The sequence below is a fragment of the Schistocerca cancellata genome, chromosome 5, assembly GCF_023864275.1.
Source record: "Schistocerca cancellata isolate TAMUIC-IGC-003103 chromosome 5, iqSchCanc2.1, whole genome shotgun sequence".
In the NCBI taxonomy this organism is placed as follows: domain Eukaryota; kingdom Metazoa; phylum Arthropoda; class Insecta; order Orthoptera; family Acrididae; genus Schistocerca; species Schistocerca cancellata.
Genome location: NC_064630.1, coordinates 518,185,324 through 518,198,264, shown reverse-complemented (window position 1 = coordinate 518,198,264; position 12,941 = coordinate 518,185,324). Strand labels below are relative to the sequence as shown.

The 12,941-nt window shown below is 47.5% G+C and overlaps 1 protein-coding gene across 1 annotated transcript in view; it reads left to right on the top strand.

Annotated features, from left to right (window-relative positions):
- The window catches only part of LOC126187862 (GTP cyclohydrolase 1), a 110,773-nt gene extending 97,976 nt beyond the window's left edge, over positions 1–12,797 (top strand). The window contains exons 5-6 of the mRNA XM_049929180.1: positions 3,403–3,487; positions 10,770–12,797. Coding sequence (XP_049785137.1) covers positions 3,403–3,487; positions 10,770–10,899 — 215 coding nt within the window. The 3' untranslated portion in view covers positions 10,900–12,797. The remainder of the gene's footprint in view (positions 1–3,402; positions 3,488–10,769) is intronic.
- The last annotated feature ends 144 nt before the right edge of the window (positions 12,798–12,941 follow it).

Genomic DNA, 12,941 nt, shown 5'->3' with positions numbered 1-12,941 from the left:
AATTGCTGTAGTAGCTGATGATTAACAAACCAGATATAACATCATGCAGTCTAAAATTAAAACATAAAATGTCTAGTTCTTGGCTTGGATTAAAGTATTCTTACACAACACTATATTCATCACATTAACTGTGCAGCACAGCTACATGGTGCTGAATATAGATACTTGTCTCCCATGTGATGATGGTGTTACCAAACTACAATTGTTTGACATCAGTTTTCTACTGAAGACATGCATGGGACAAACTTTTGATAGAAATTTTTATCTTGTTAGAATGGAAGGATTTGCTCTGGTGTAAGTGTGTGCAAATTTTTGTCCACTCTGTATATGCATCACTGAAAATCACCATACGTACAAAACACTTCCCACTGAAATGAAATGAAATGTCGCGTGACGAGGGGTAGACCGCTCGCCTGGTGCAAGTCTTTAAATTTGACGCCACTTCGGCAACTTGTGCATCAATGGGGATTAAATGATGATGATTAGGACAACACAACACCCAGTCCCTGAGCAGAGAAAATCTCCAACCCATCCGTGAATTGAACCTGGGCCCTGAGGATTGACAGTCTGTCGCGCTGACCACTCAGCTACCGGGGACGGACACTTCCCACTTTGTGCCCCACTTGATAAGAAGGCTCTCACAGACCTAATAATTGGGGCTTTCGAGGCCGGCTGCCCCTTTTTCTTCGCGAATTTATGGCAGAGCGCACATTTAGGGTGCGGGTGAACACTACTCTCTCCCGTACTTTCTCCCAAGAAAACGGGGTACCCCAGGGTTCCGTGCTGAGTGTTGTACTGTTTGCCATCGCCATAAATCCAATTATGGATTGTCTCCCTCATGATGTCTCGGGCTCCCTCTTTGTGGACGATTTTGCGATCTACTACAGCGCTCAACGGACCAGCCTTCTTGAACGACGTCTTCAAGGATGTCTCGATCGCCTCCACTCGTGGAGCATCGAAACTGGCTTCCGTTTCTCACCCAGTAAGACCGTTTGTGTCAATTTTTGGCGACGTAAGGAGTTTCTTCCGCCCTCCTTACATCTAGGTCCTGTCAACCTTCCGTTTTCAGACGTCGCTAAATTCTTGGGTCTTATGTTTGACAGAAAACTATGCTGGTCCTCCCACGTTTCCTATCTTTCGGCTCGCTGTCTGCGATCGCTTAACACCCTCCGTGTCCTGAATGGTACCTCCTGGGGAGCGGACAGAGTGGTCCTTCTCCGCCTCTATCGCGCCTTAGTGCGCTCGAAATTGGATTATGGAAGCATAGTCTACTCCTCTGCTCGGCCGTCTATGCTTCGGCATCTCGATTCTATCCACCACCGTGGATTACGTTTAGTGTCTGGAGCTTTTTACACTAGCCCTGTGGAAAGCCTTTATGCTGAGACTGCTGAACCTCCACTGTCCAATCGGCGAGCAGTCCTCCTGAGTCGTTATGCTAGCCATCTGTCTTCCATGCCTGCTAATCCAGCCCACGACCTTTTTTTCGACGTCTCCTTTGATGTAGGGTATGCAGGCCGCTCCTCCTCCCTACTACCCCCGGGAGTCCGCTTCCGTCAACTGCTCCATTCTCTTTCCTTCCGCTTTCCTAAAACCTTCTTGACAACTTGGGGTACAGCACCGCCTTGGCTCCGTCCCTGGATCTGCCTGCTCCGTGACCTTTGTCAATTTCCCAAGGATGGTACCCCTACACTTATTTATCGTCGGGCATTTGCTGCTCTATGTGCACAAATGACGGACGCCACATTTATTTACACCGACGGCTCGAAAACATCGTTAGGTGTAGGGAGTGCCTATATTGTTGGCGACACCCCAAATCGCTTTCGGCTTCCCGACCAATGTTCGGTTTATACTGCGGAGCTTTACGCTGTTCTCCAGGCTGTCCACTACATCCGCCGCCATCAGCGGATACAGTACGTTATCTGCTCAGATTCTCTCAACTCTCTCCTCAGTCTCCAAGCTCTTTACCCTGTGCACCCTCTGGTCCACCGGATTCAGGACTGGTGTGCGCTTGCTCCACCTGGGGGGCGTCTCGGTGGCGTTCCTCTGGCTCCCGGGACACGCTGGTATCTGTGGGAATGAGGCGGCTGATATAGCGGCCAAGGCTGCAGTCTCTCTTCCTCGGCCAGCTATTCAGTCGCTTCCCTTCACCGATATACGGAGCGGTTTATGTCGCCAAGTTGCTCATTTATGGCATGCGCATTGGTTGGCACTTCCCCGTAATAAATTGCGGGAAGTGAAAGCCCTTCCTTGCGCTTGGACCTCTTCCTCCCGAACGCGTAGTCGGGAGGAGGTAATTTTAGCTAGACTCCGGATAGGGCACTGTCGTTTCAGCCATCGACATCTTTTAAGCGGCGATCCTCCCCCACTCTGTCCCCACTGCTCTCAGCTGTGGACGGTAAGACACCTTTTAATTGAATGCCCCTATTTTAATCCGTTACGCTCCCGTCTACAGCTATCGCTTGATTTATCGTCGATTTTAGCAGATGACACGCGCTCAGCCGACCGCGTTCTCCAGTTTATTAGTGACAGTGAAATGACGTCAGTCATTTGAAGCTTTTTTGGGGACAACCACCCCCTTTCTGTAGCAGATTTTTAAGCTTTCTTCTATTTTTAGTTTCTCCAATTTTCTGACTTTGTTCCCATTGCTGCTGGTTTTCAATTTCGGTTTTTTACTGTCTTAAGTCACGGGCTGGGCGCTAATGACCATAGAAGTTTTGCGCCCTAAAACCACAAACAAAAAAAAAAATCACAGACCTAATTAAGCAACATCTTCAACCATAATTTTTGTGTGTTTTAGGCTCTTTTTATTTCATTTTGTTTGTAACCTGACACACAACTGTTGGGCAGTGTTCTCATCCAGAGGGGCTGTGCATTTTCCCTTCAGACCTGTGTCTGAGAAATGGCTCTTCACACTCTCCCAGACATTGATACTATAACACAGTCAAAAAAGTATTATTTTAGTTCCTTTTCCAACCTCCACAGTAATATTCTATAGGAAGACTTCATTGCTTAATTCACAAACTTTGTGCTCTCATATTCACAAAGACCACTAATTATCTTCGCCGGCCGCGGTGGCCATGCGGTTCTAGGCGCTCCAGTCCGGAGCCGCGCTGCTGCTATGGTCGCAGGTTCGAATCCTGCCTCGGGCAGATGTCCTTAGGTTAGTTAGGTTTAAGTAGTTCTAAGTTCTAGGGGACTGATGACCACAGCAGTTGAGTCCCATAGTGCTCAGCCATTTGAACCATTTTTGAACTAATAATCTTCCCTTGAGTGCCTTAAAACCATCATCATGATGTCACTGTAGAAAGTTAAACACAAAATATAAAATTTCAAAATTTAAACATTGTTCTTTCTAACTTTGATACATGTAAAAGAAAAAATCACACAGGATTTTTGTTGCAGTTCAGGAGAGACTGACCAAACAGATTGCTGTTGCTGTGACAAAGGCTGTGCAGCCTGCAGGTGTGGCAGTAGTTGTTGAAGGAGTGTAAGTAAACTAATTCCTGATTTACAGCTTTCATTGCTAAAATTACTGTTATTACCTTGATTTTGAAGAGTTTGTACTAATATGGCAACTTCACAAAAAATATTGTGAACAAGTATAATGAAAAGTGTGTGTGTGTGTGTGTGTGTGTGTGTGTGTGTGTGTGTGTGTTATTTCTTGGGCTAAGTTCATGATACACCAGTTTGTGTGTTCAGTGTGACTTGGTTATTATTTTATTGTTATTGTTATTATTGTTATTATTATTATTTGTTTGTATTGGTCACCTCAATTATATCAGGTGCACTTTCTCCTTGTGCTTGGCCCTAAACTTCATTTGCTGTTACTTCCTTTGGTCCACATATTGCCAGGTTTTAGTTTTGGCACTTCTCAAAAACAGTTACTCTTGGAGTTAATTCTTGAGTGGAAAGTGTTTGTGGCTACCTGAAGTCATACCTATTGGAAGTATTTTTCTGCCTCAGTGAATCATACTGTCTTGTTCTTTCTTGTTGAGAAAGGTGTGAAAGATAAGTTTGAGTAAACTTGTAGGGCTCATAAAGCCAATGTGGCCATAGAAAAACAACTTTCCTTGTGTGAATTATTGGAATCTTTACTACAAGTGTATAGGTTTGAGATTTTCTCATTTCCTGAATTGTCTTTGATTATGCCTAATATTTTGCTAAAGATGTACTATTCTGTTACTTCTAACTGCCTGGTCAGATCTTTTCACTTAATAGCAAAACATTCTTTGTGTATCAGTCTGCAAAAACATATTACTGTGAAGCAATGTAGCTTTATATTAACTGATATAGATTGCCTCTTGCAAATACACGCTTCAGGTTAGTTGATATGCTGTCTCCATTTTTCTGATCTGTGATGTAAAGGCTTCTTTCCAGAGGTGACTGGCTCTATTCATTCTCAAAGATTTTTTACCCCCCTGCGGGTTCGGGGGTTAGAATAGGCCCGCGGTATTCCTGCCTGTCGTAAGAGGCGACTAAAAGGAGTCTCACATGTTTTGGCCTTATGTGATGGTCCCCTCTCGGGTTTGACCTCCATCTTTCTAAATTATTCCGAAGAGCGAGCCAATTGGGGAAGGGCGCCTTACGTGGTGCATTGTATCCGTCGTGCAATTAGACCTTTAGCCGGCTTTCACGTCGTTGCCATGGTGTCCCGCTCGTTTTCGATCTTTAGGGCGGGGATACGTCCCTGAGTGCGATTACCACGCTGCCCTCTGCAGTGTTTCTTTTAACTGCGGCGACGACCTTGGACAGTTTTGCACCTAAGATCCAGCACGGTAGCCAGTCCGTTGTGGTGGGGCCGCCATGTACCCTCTTGGTTGTAGCCCCCTGACAACACAGGGATCGCTCTACTGATGCCTGCGCCGTTAACTCCCCACGTATGCCAAGGAGTAGATGCCTATCCTCCTGGGGTATCAGGACTCCCGGCAACGGCCATCCTGCCAGGTGGCCTTTGCTGTGGCTGGGTGGCGCCCGTGGGGAGGGCCCTTGGTCGGAGTAGGTGGCATCAGGGCGGATGACCCGCAATGAAGCGTGGTACATCATCTCTCGCTGGCGGCCAGCCGCCAGCAGTCTCTAAGCGTTCTCGGGCTCAATTTAATGCTCAGAAGTACGATCCGAAAACGTTCCCCTCCCTGGCCACGCCGTGGGAAGAGCGTAAGTCCCAGGATGGAGGTAACAGTTATTCGCCCCGATTCTTAGTTTGCACGAGAGCTGATGGGGAGTCTTTTCTCTCCACAAAGCCTCAGTTCTTCGTCGAGCATTTAGAGGACAAGTTTGGGGAGGTGGAGGGCTTGTCTAAAATGCGCTCTGGCTCAGTACTGATACAAACGGCATCCTCCGCCCAGTCACGCAGGTTACTTGCTTGTGACAAGTTGGGGGATGTTAACGTTACTATTACTCCACATAAGAGTTTAAATATGGTCCAGGGTGTTATTTTCCATAGGGACCTCCTTTTGCAGTCTGATGACGAGCTGCGCGCCAACTTAGAACGTAGAGGTGTTCATTTCGTCCGGCGCGTTCATCGGGGTCCGAGGGACAATCAGGTTGCTACCGGTGCCTTCATCTTGGCCTTCGAGGGTGATACGTTACCGGAAAAGGTCAAGGTGATGGTCTACCGATGTGACGTCAAGCCCTATATCCCTCCCCCGATGCGGTGCTTCAAGTGCTGGAAGTTCGGCCATATGTCTTCCCGCTGCACTTCCAGCCTCACATGTCGAGATTGCGGACGCCCATCTCATCCCGATACTCCATGTGCCCCGCCTCCCATCTGCGTCAACTGCGGGGAGCACCATTCACCTTGCTCGCCAGACTGCAGAATATTCCAGAAAGAGCGCAAAATCATGGAATATAAGACCCTGGACCGACTGACTTATACTGAGGCCAAACGGAAATACGACCGATTACATCCAGTGAGAATGACAACTTCCTACGCCGCTGTTACAACACCTGTGCTAGCCCCATCAGTTTCGCGCCTTTCGGCCGGATCGACGAGTGGTACAACTCCTCCTGCCCCCTTGCCAGTGGGGGGCTCTACCCACCCGATTGCTCCTGTGCCACCTACCTCAGGAGCAACACCATCCCCCCCATCGGGGACGTCGGTCCCCGCTTCTACACCGGAGAAGTGTCCAACTTCTTCGGCTTCTCACGCTCGCAAGGGGTCCCTTGGGTCCCTCCCTTCCCAGGTTTCCACCGGCGGGAAGGCTGACGATAGACAGTGGCGTAAGTGCCCACAATCTGCAGGTCGAAGGGCTTCCCGATCCTCCTCAGTCCCGGAGACTGAATCGGTGAAGCCCTCCCAGCCAGTTAAACCCAAGGAGCAGCGTGAGAAATCAAAGAAGAGCAGCTCTAAGCCCAAGGAACGCGCGGTGGTAGCCACCCCATCGCAACCTTCTAGCTCTGCGTCTGAGGACGCGGTGGAGATTCTGGCGTCCGCTGAGGACCTCGATCTCGCCGGTCCCTCAGACGCCGTGAATAGCAATAGCACTAGCACGGGTGCTCAATCGGAGGCAGCAGGTGACCCAGCGGCGTAATCTGTCGTCCCAGTCCCGGCACGCCTTTCTCAGCCATGGACAAAACCATCCTCCAGTGGAACTGCAGCGGTTTCTTCCACCATCTAGCTGAGCTCCGCCAACTTATCAGCCTTCACCCTTTCCTCTGCATTGCTCTGCAGGAAACTTGGTTTCCAGCAATGCGCACCCCCGCCCTCCGTGGCTATCGGGGTTATTATAAGAACCGAGCAGCTTATGAAAGGGTGTCTGGTGGCGTCTGCATCTATGTCCTTAACTCACTTCACAGCGAGTCTGTCCCTCTCCAAACAGCTTTAGAGGCTGTCGCTGTTCGGGTGTGGACGCCACAGGCTGTTACCGTCTGCAGTCTTTACCTTCCACCGGATGGTGATGTCGCGCAGCATGTCCTGGCTGCGCTGATAGCCCAATTGCCGCCACCTTTTTTATTACTGGGCGACTTTAACGCCCATAACCCTCTGTGGGGTGGGTCAGTGGCAACAGGTCGAGGCGCCACCGTTGAGCATTTATTGTCGCAGCTCGATCTCTCGATTTTGAATGATGGTGCCTCCACACACTTCAGTGTGGCGCATGGCACCTACTCCGCCATTGACCTTTCAATCTGTAGCCCTAGCCTCTTACCATCTGTCCACTGGAGTGTGCATGACGACCTGTGTGGTAGTGACCACTTTCCGATTTTTCTGTCACTACCACAGCGTCACTCTTCTGGGCGCCCTAGCAGATGGGCTATGAATAAGGCTGACTGGGACTTGTTCTCCTCCACTGCCGCTATTGAGCCTCTCTCAACTGATGCCACTGATGTGGTGGTTACATCGGTCACCGCCGGCATCGTCACTGCCGCCGAGTCTGCCATTCCCCGTTCTTCTGGGTCCCCTCGGCGGAGGGCTGTGCCTTGGTGGTCGCCTGAGATCGCTGAAGCGATTAAGGATCGCCGGCGGGCACTCCAGCGTCACAAGCGACATCCCTCCATGGACCACCTTATCGCCTTTAAACGGCTGCGTGCGCGGGCCCGCCTCCTTATCCGCCAAGGCAAGAAGGAGTGCTGGGAGCGGTATGTGTCCACCATTGGACTCCATGTCACTCCATCGCAGGTCTGGGCCAAGATTCGACGGGTCTTCGGCTATCGGACCCCTGCCAGCGTCCCTGCGCTCTCACTGAATGGAGCAGTTTGTACTGACTCCGACGTCATTGCAAACCGCTTAGCAGAGCATTTTGCTATGAGTTCCGCTTCTGCGAATTACCCCCAGGCCTTCCGCTCCATTAAAGAGCGGATGGAACGTCGGAGCCTTTCTTTTCGCACCAACGCTTCTGAACCCTACAACGCTCCATTCAGTGAGTGGGAATTTCAGAGTGCCCTTGCCGCTTGCCCTGATACCGCTCCCGGGCCAGATCGCATCCACTGTCAGATGCTGAAACACCTTTCAGTGGACTGCAAGCGACGCCTCCTCGACCTTTACAACCGTCTCTGGGTCGAGGGTGAGTTTCCATCGCAATGGCGGGAAAGTATTGTCATCCCCATTTTGAAACCTGGAAAGAACCCTCTGGAGGTGGACAGCTACCGCCCCATTAGCCTCACCAACGTTCTTTGTAAGCTTCTCGAACGGATGGTGAGCCGGCGCTTAAATTGGGTACTGGAGTCTCGGGGCCTTCTGGCTCCGTCTCAGGGTGGGTTCCGGAAAGGCCGCTCCGCCGCCGACAATCTGGTGAGCCTGGAGTCGGCCATCCGTACTGCCTTTGCCCGCCGTCAGCACCTGGTCGCTGTCTTTTTCGACATGCGGAAGGCGTACGATACGACATGGCGTCATCACATCCTTTCTACGCTTCATGGATGGGGTCTTCGGGGCCCTCTGCCGATCTTTATCCGCAATTTCCTGTCGTATCGTACCTTCCGCGTGCAAGTCGCAGCCTCCTATAGTTCCACCCACGTCCAGGAGAACGGTGTGCCACAGGGTTCTGTTTTAAGTGTCTGTCTGTTTTTAATAGCCATTAACGGGCTCGCTGCGGCCGTGGGAAATTCTGTCTCTGCTTCCCTGTATGCTGACGACTTCTGCCTTTATTACAGCTCTACTGGCATTGCAGCTGTTGAACGTCAGCTACAGGGCGCTATCCGTACGGCGCAGTCTTGGGCTGTAGCGCATGGGTTTCAGTTTTCGGCAGCCAAGACCCGCGTTATGCATTTCTGCCGGCGCCGAACAGTCCATCCTGAGCCGCGGCTTTATCTTGCTGACGAACTCCTTGCTGTGGTGGAGACCCACAGGTTTTTGGGGGTGGTTTTCGATGCCCGGTTGACTTGGCTGCCTCATATCCGGCAGCTTAAACAGACGTGTTGGCGGCATCTCAACGCTGTGAGATGCTTGAGCCACACCCGCTGGGGCGCCGACCGCTCTACCCTGTTGCGGCTCTACCAGGCGTTAATCCAGTCCCGTCTGGATTATGGGAGCCTGGCTTATGGCTCAGCATCCCCATCTGCGTTACGGGTGCTGGACCCAATTCTCCACAGTGGGATACGCCTTGCCACTGGTGCTTTCCGCACCAGCCCTGTGGACAGTGTGCTAGTGGAGGCAGGTGTACCCCCACTGCGGTTCCGGCGCCAACGTTTGCTGGCCGCTTATGCTGCCCATGTTCTAAGCTTGCCCGGGCATCCAAATTATCGTGTCCTGTTCCCGCAGTCAGTCGTCCATCTGCCAGACCGTCGGCCCCGGTCGGGTTGTCCGATCGCCGTACGCGTCAAGGAGCTTCTCTGTGGGCTTGGGTTTTTCCCTGCTCCACCTCCTTTCCGGGCGCCTCTGCGTACACCCCCGTGGTGTGTTCCTCGCCCTTGCCTTCGGCTCGACTTGGCACAGGGCTCGAAGGACTCGGTCCCTCCAGAGGCCTTCCGCCGCCGCTTTTATTCCATCCTGGCCACGTATCAGGGCTCTGGAATTGTTTACACCGACGGTTCGATGGTTGCTGGTCGTGTCGGGTATGCGCTAACTCTAGGGGACCATTCCGAACAACGGTCCTTGGCGGCTGGCTGCAGCGTTTACACTGCTGAGCTAGTCGCCATCTTTAGAGCCCTAGAGTATATCCGCTCCTGCTCAGGTGAGTCCTTCGTTATCTGTAGCGATTCCCTGAGCGGTTTACGAGCTCTCGACCAGTGTTTTCCTCGTTCTCGTCTGGTGATGGCTATCCATGAGTCCCTGCATACTCTTGCGCGTTGCGGCCGCTCTGTGGTCTTTGTGTGGACCCCCGGTCATGCCGGTATCCCGGGCAATGAACATGTTGACCGCCTGGCGAAAGAGGCCACGAATAAACCATCTCTGGATGTTGGCCTCCCAGAGGCTGATTTGCGGGCAGTCCTCCGCCGAAAAGTTTTTGCGCTTTGGGACGCTGAATGGCGCGATCGGATTACACCCAATAAACTCCGTGCCATTAAGGAGACGACGACTGTGTGGCGGTCCTCCATGCGAGCCAACCGCAGGGACTCAGTCGTCCTTTGTCGGCTCCGCATTGGCCACTCCCGGCTAACACACAGTTATTTACTGCGCCAGGAGGACCCTCCTGTATGTCGCTGCGGGGCGGCTTTGACGGTGGCCCACATTCTGTTGGCCTGCCCCCTTTTAGCTGTGGTCAGGCAGACATTTGCGCTGCCTGATACGCTCCCTGCCGTTTTATCCGATGACCCTGTTATGGCTGCCTTAGTTTTACGTTTTATTCGGGCAGGGAGTTTTTATTCTTTCCTCTGAGTGTTTCTGTTTTATTTTATTTTTTCTTTTGATTCTGGCCTTTGGCCTATGATTTTACACTGATCTTTTAATGTGTTTCTAAGTGGTTGGCTTTTCCTTTTCTATTTCTATGGTCGGCCAACCACTGTCACACTCTGTGTGGTTTTCGTTCGTTTTGTCTTGTCCTTGTCTCCGTTTCTTTTGTTCTGTATCGTCTGTGTCTATTCTGTTCCTCGTTTTTATTCTCTGTGGATGTTCTTTGTCTTTGGAAAAAGGGACCGATGACCGTAGCAGTCTGGTCCCTTTCATCCCCCAAACCAACAACAACAACAACAAAGATTTTTTAACATGTTTTTGATTTCCCTTGCTTCTACCTGTAGTAATCTGGTGGTTGCTTTATGTCTGTAACCAATTCAGTTTTCTCAAAGGAAATCTGGAATCCTGCCATTGCTGCTGCTGCTGCTGCTGCTGCTGCTGCTGCTGCTTATATTTATATGTACAGTTATTAAATGACTCATATATTTATTTTCTTTTCTTTTAGACACATGTGCATGGTGATGAGAGGGGTGCAAAAGATTAACAGTAAGACAGTTACTTCAACAATGCTTGGAGTCTTCAGAGATGATCCAAAAACCAGGGAAGAATTTCTCAACTTGGTGCATTCGAAGTAAAAAGACATCATGCCATTACAATGGTGAAAGATGACTGTCACAATGAATAAATGAGTTGGTTAAGTGATCAAACACAGCAGAACAAAAATTAAAGTATTTATTGCTTGAAATAGGAAAAATTCGCTATTTACCTGCAGAAACCGCAAAACTTCTATCATTTGTCCAAGGAAGATTGTTTCAAAGATTAGTATACACACTTTTGTGATAGTCACCTATTAAGCATTGTTCCTGTAAATGTTGATACTGTGTTTGTCCCATTGTTACAGTGTTCATAGAATATCAGTATTTTTAGTATGAAACTTGATAAATTGTTGTGTGCATTGTTTGAAAGTAAATAGTTCTCATGTGGTTTTTAAAGGCTTCTTAGCCTATCAGAAGTATTAGCATGATGAAAGTATGAGAGGACCAATGGAACTACCTGGAAATGTACATGAATGTGGAGTATATTTTAAGAGACTATTTGTTAAATGAAAAATTATTTAAGACAATCCCAAGATTGTTTCGTAATTTTTAAGAATCTTGCCAGGTATTTTAGTTAGTACTTCATGTTTTGTGCTTCATAGAAGGTAGCATGGGAAGGCTATGTGGTACTTGTGGAACCTTAATGTTTCTTAAAAATATTAATTTCACTAAGCAAAAACATCATATGAAACAGTTAAAAAAATTAAGTGATTAGGCATTGTACTTTGGTATCTACAGTTGCTTGAAATTGTCACAAAAGAGCTAAGAATTCACAAAAAATGAGTACTTAATTTCTTTTATTGTGAGCAATCTCGTGCTGCTTTTAAGAACAAAACTATGTAAAATTGCATGTGCTCTGAGGCAAGTGACTGACAAAATACAACAGTTCAAACAGTACACATCATAAAATGTACAAAGTGTTATCAGGAACTTGAAGTCTGTTTTCTCCTCGCTACACAGTGGAGGACTCAAACCTAATCGAATAGTACAAACAAAATAATCCTTTCCATGTTTTTTTCATGAGAATTTCATTTATATGTAACCATGACCCATATCTATTACATGATTCAGAACAAATCAGTTTTAAATGCATAGAATGAGCTCCAAGAAACATGGGGAAATACCAAGACTCTAAAGTATTGGTGGTGGAATATTTTTTTTGTAGTCTGGTTCTTCTCAGACATCTGAAACACATGATTCATGCTGGATTGTGGGAAAGTTTATAGAAATTACAGAAACTTAAATAACATTTGGAATTTGTAGTGTTTGAATGTTTCGTAAAAAAGGTTGCAGTCCAAATAGGAAGTCAAAATGACTATTTTGGCTTAAACCACAGTATCCAGACTTATAATGGATACTGATCACAGATGCCTACCTCCTAAAAAGTCTTGATTTCTATACAGAGTTAGTGATAAATTGTCTTTCCATGACATGTAAGTTTTTGCCTCAAATATATTTTACAATAAGATTTGAATTCTCATTGTATTTTACTCATATGGTGAGAGGATGATCCAGGGTATTATTACGCTCCATCAATTTTCATACCCTTTCTGTAAGTATTTGAGAGTAAAATAAAAATGTATTTAATTTGTTTTAAGTATGGTACCACAAGTGTTGAGATTACATAAGTGGCATTATTTAGAATAATTGCAGTACAGTTATTGAGATATCTAAAGTTTTTGTGGCTAATGTTACAGAAATGAGGCAGTTGGCCTAAGTTAATTGTTTTTACTTCTATTTTTGTATTTGAATTCCTTATTTTTATGATGATTAGAATAAATAACAAATGTATTTTAGTAATTTTTATTTGTATTTTGCCATACATTTGCAAGAGTTACACTGCAAACGCCAATGAACTGGACCAATATTGTCTTTAGACTTTTGTATTAATATTTATTGTCAAATAAAATTTTACAAATTTTCATTTAAAAAAATAACAGCTTGGTGTGCTCTCTCTCTCTCTCTCTCTCTCTCTCTCTCTCTCTCTCTCTCTCTCTCCAAACACACACAAATATTCATATTATTATTATTATTATTATTATTATTATTATTATTATTATTATTATTATTATTATTAAAAG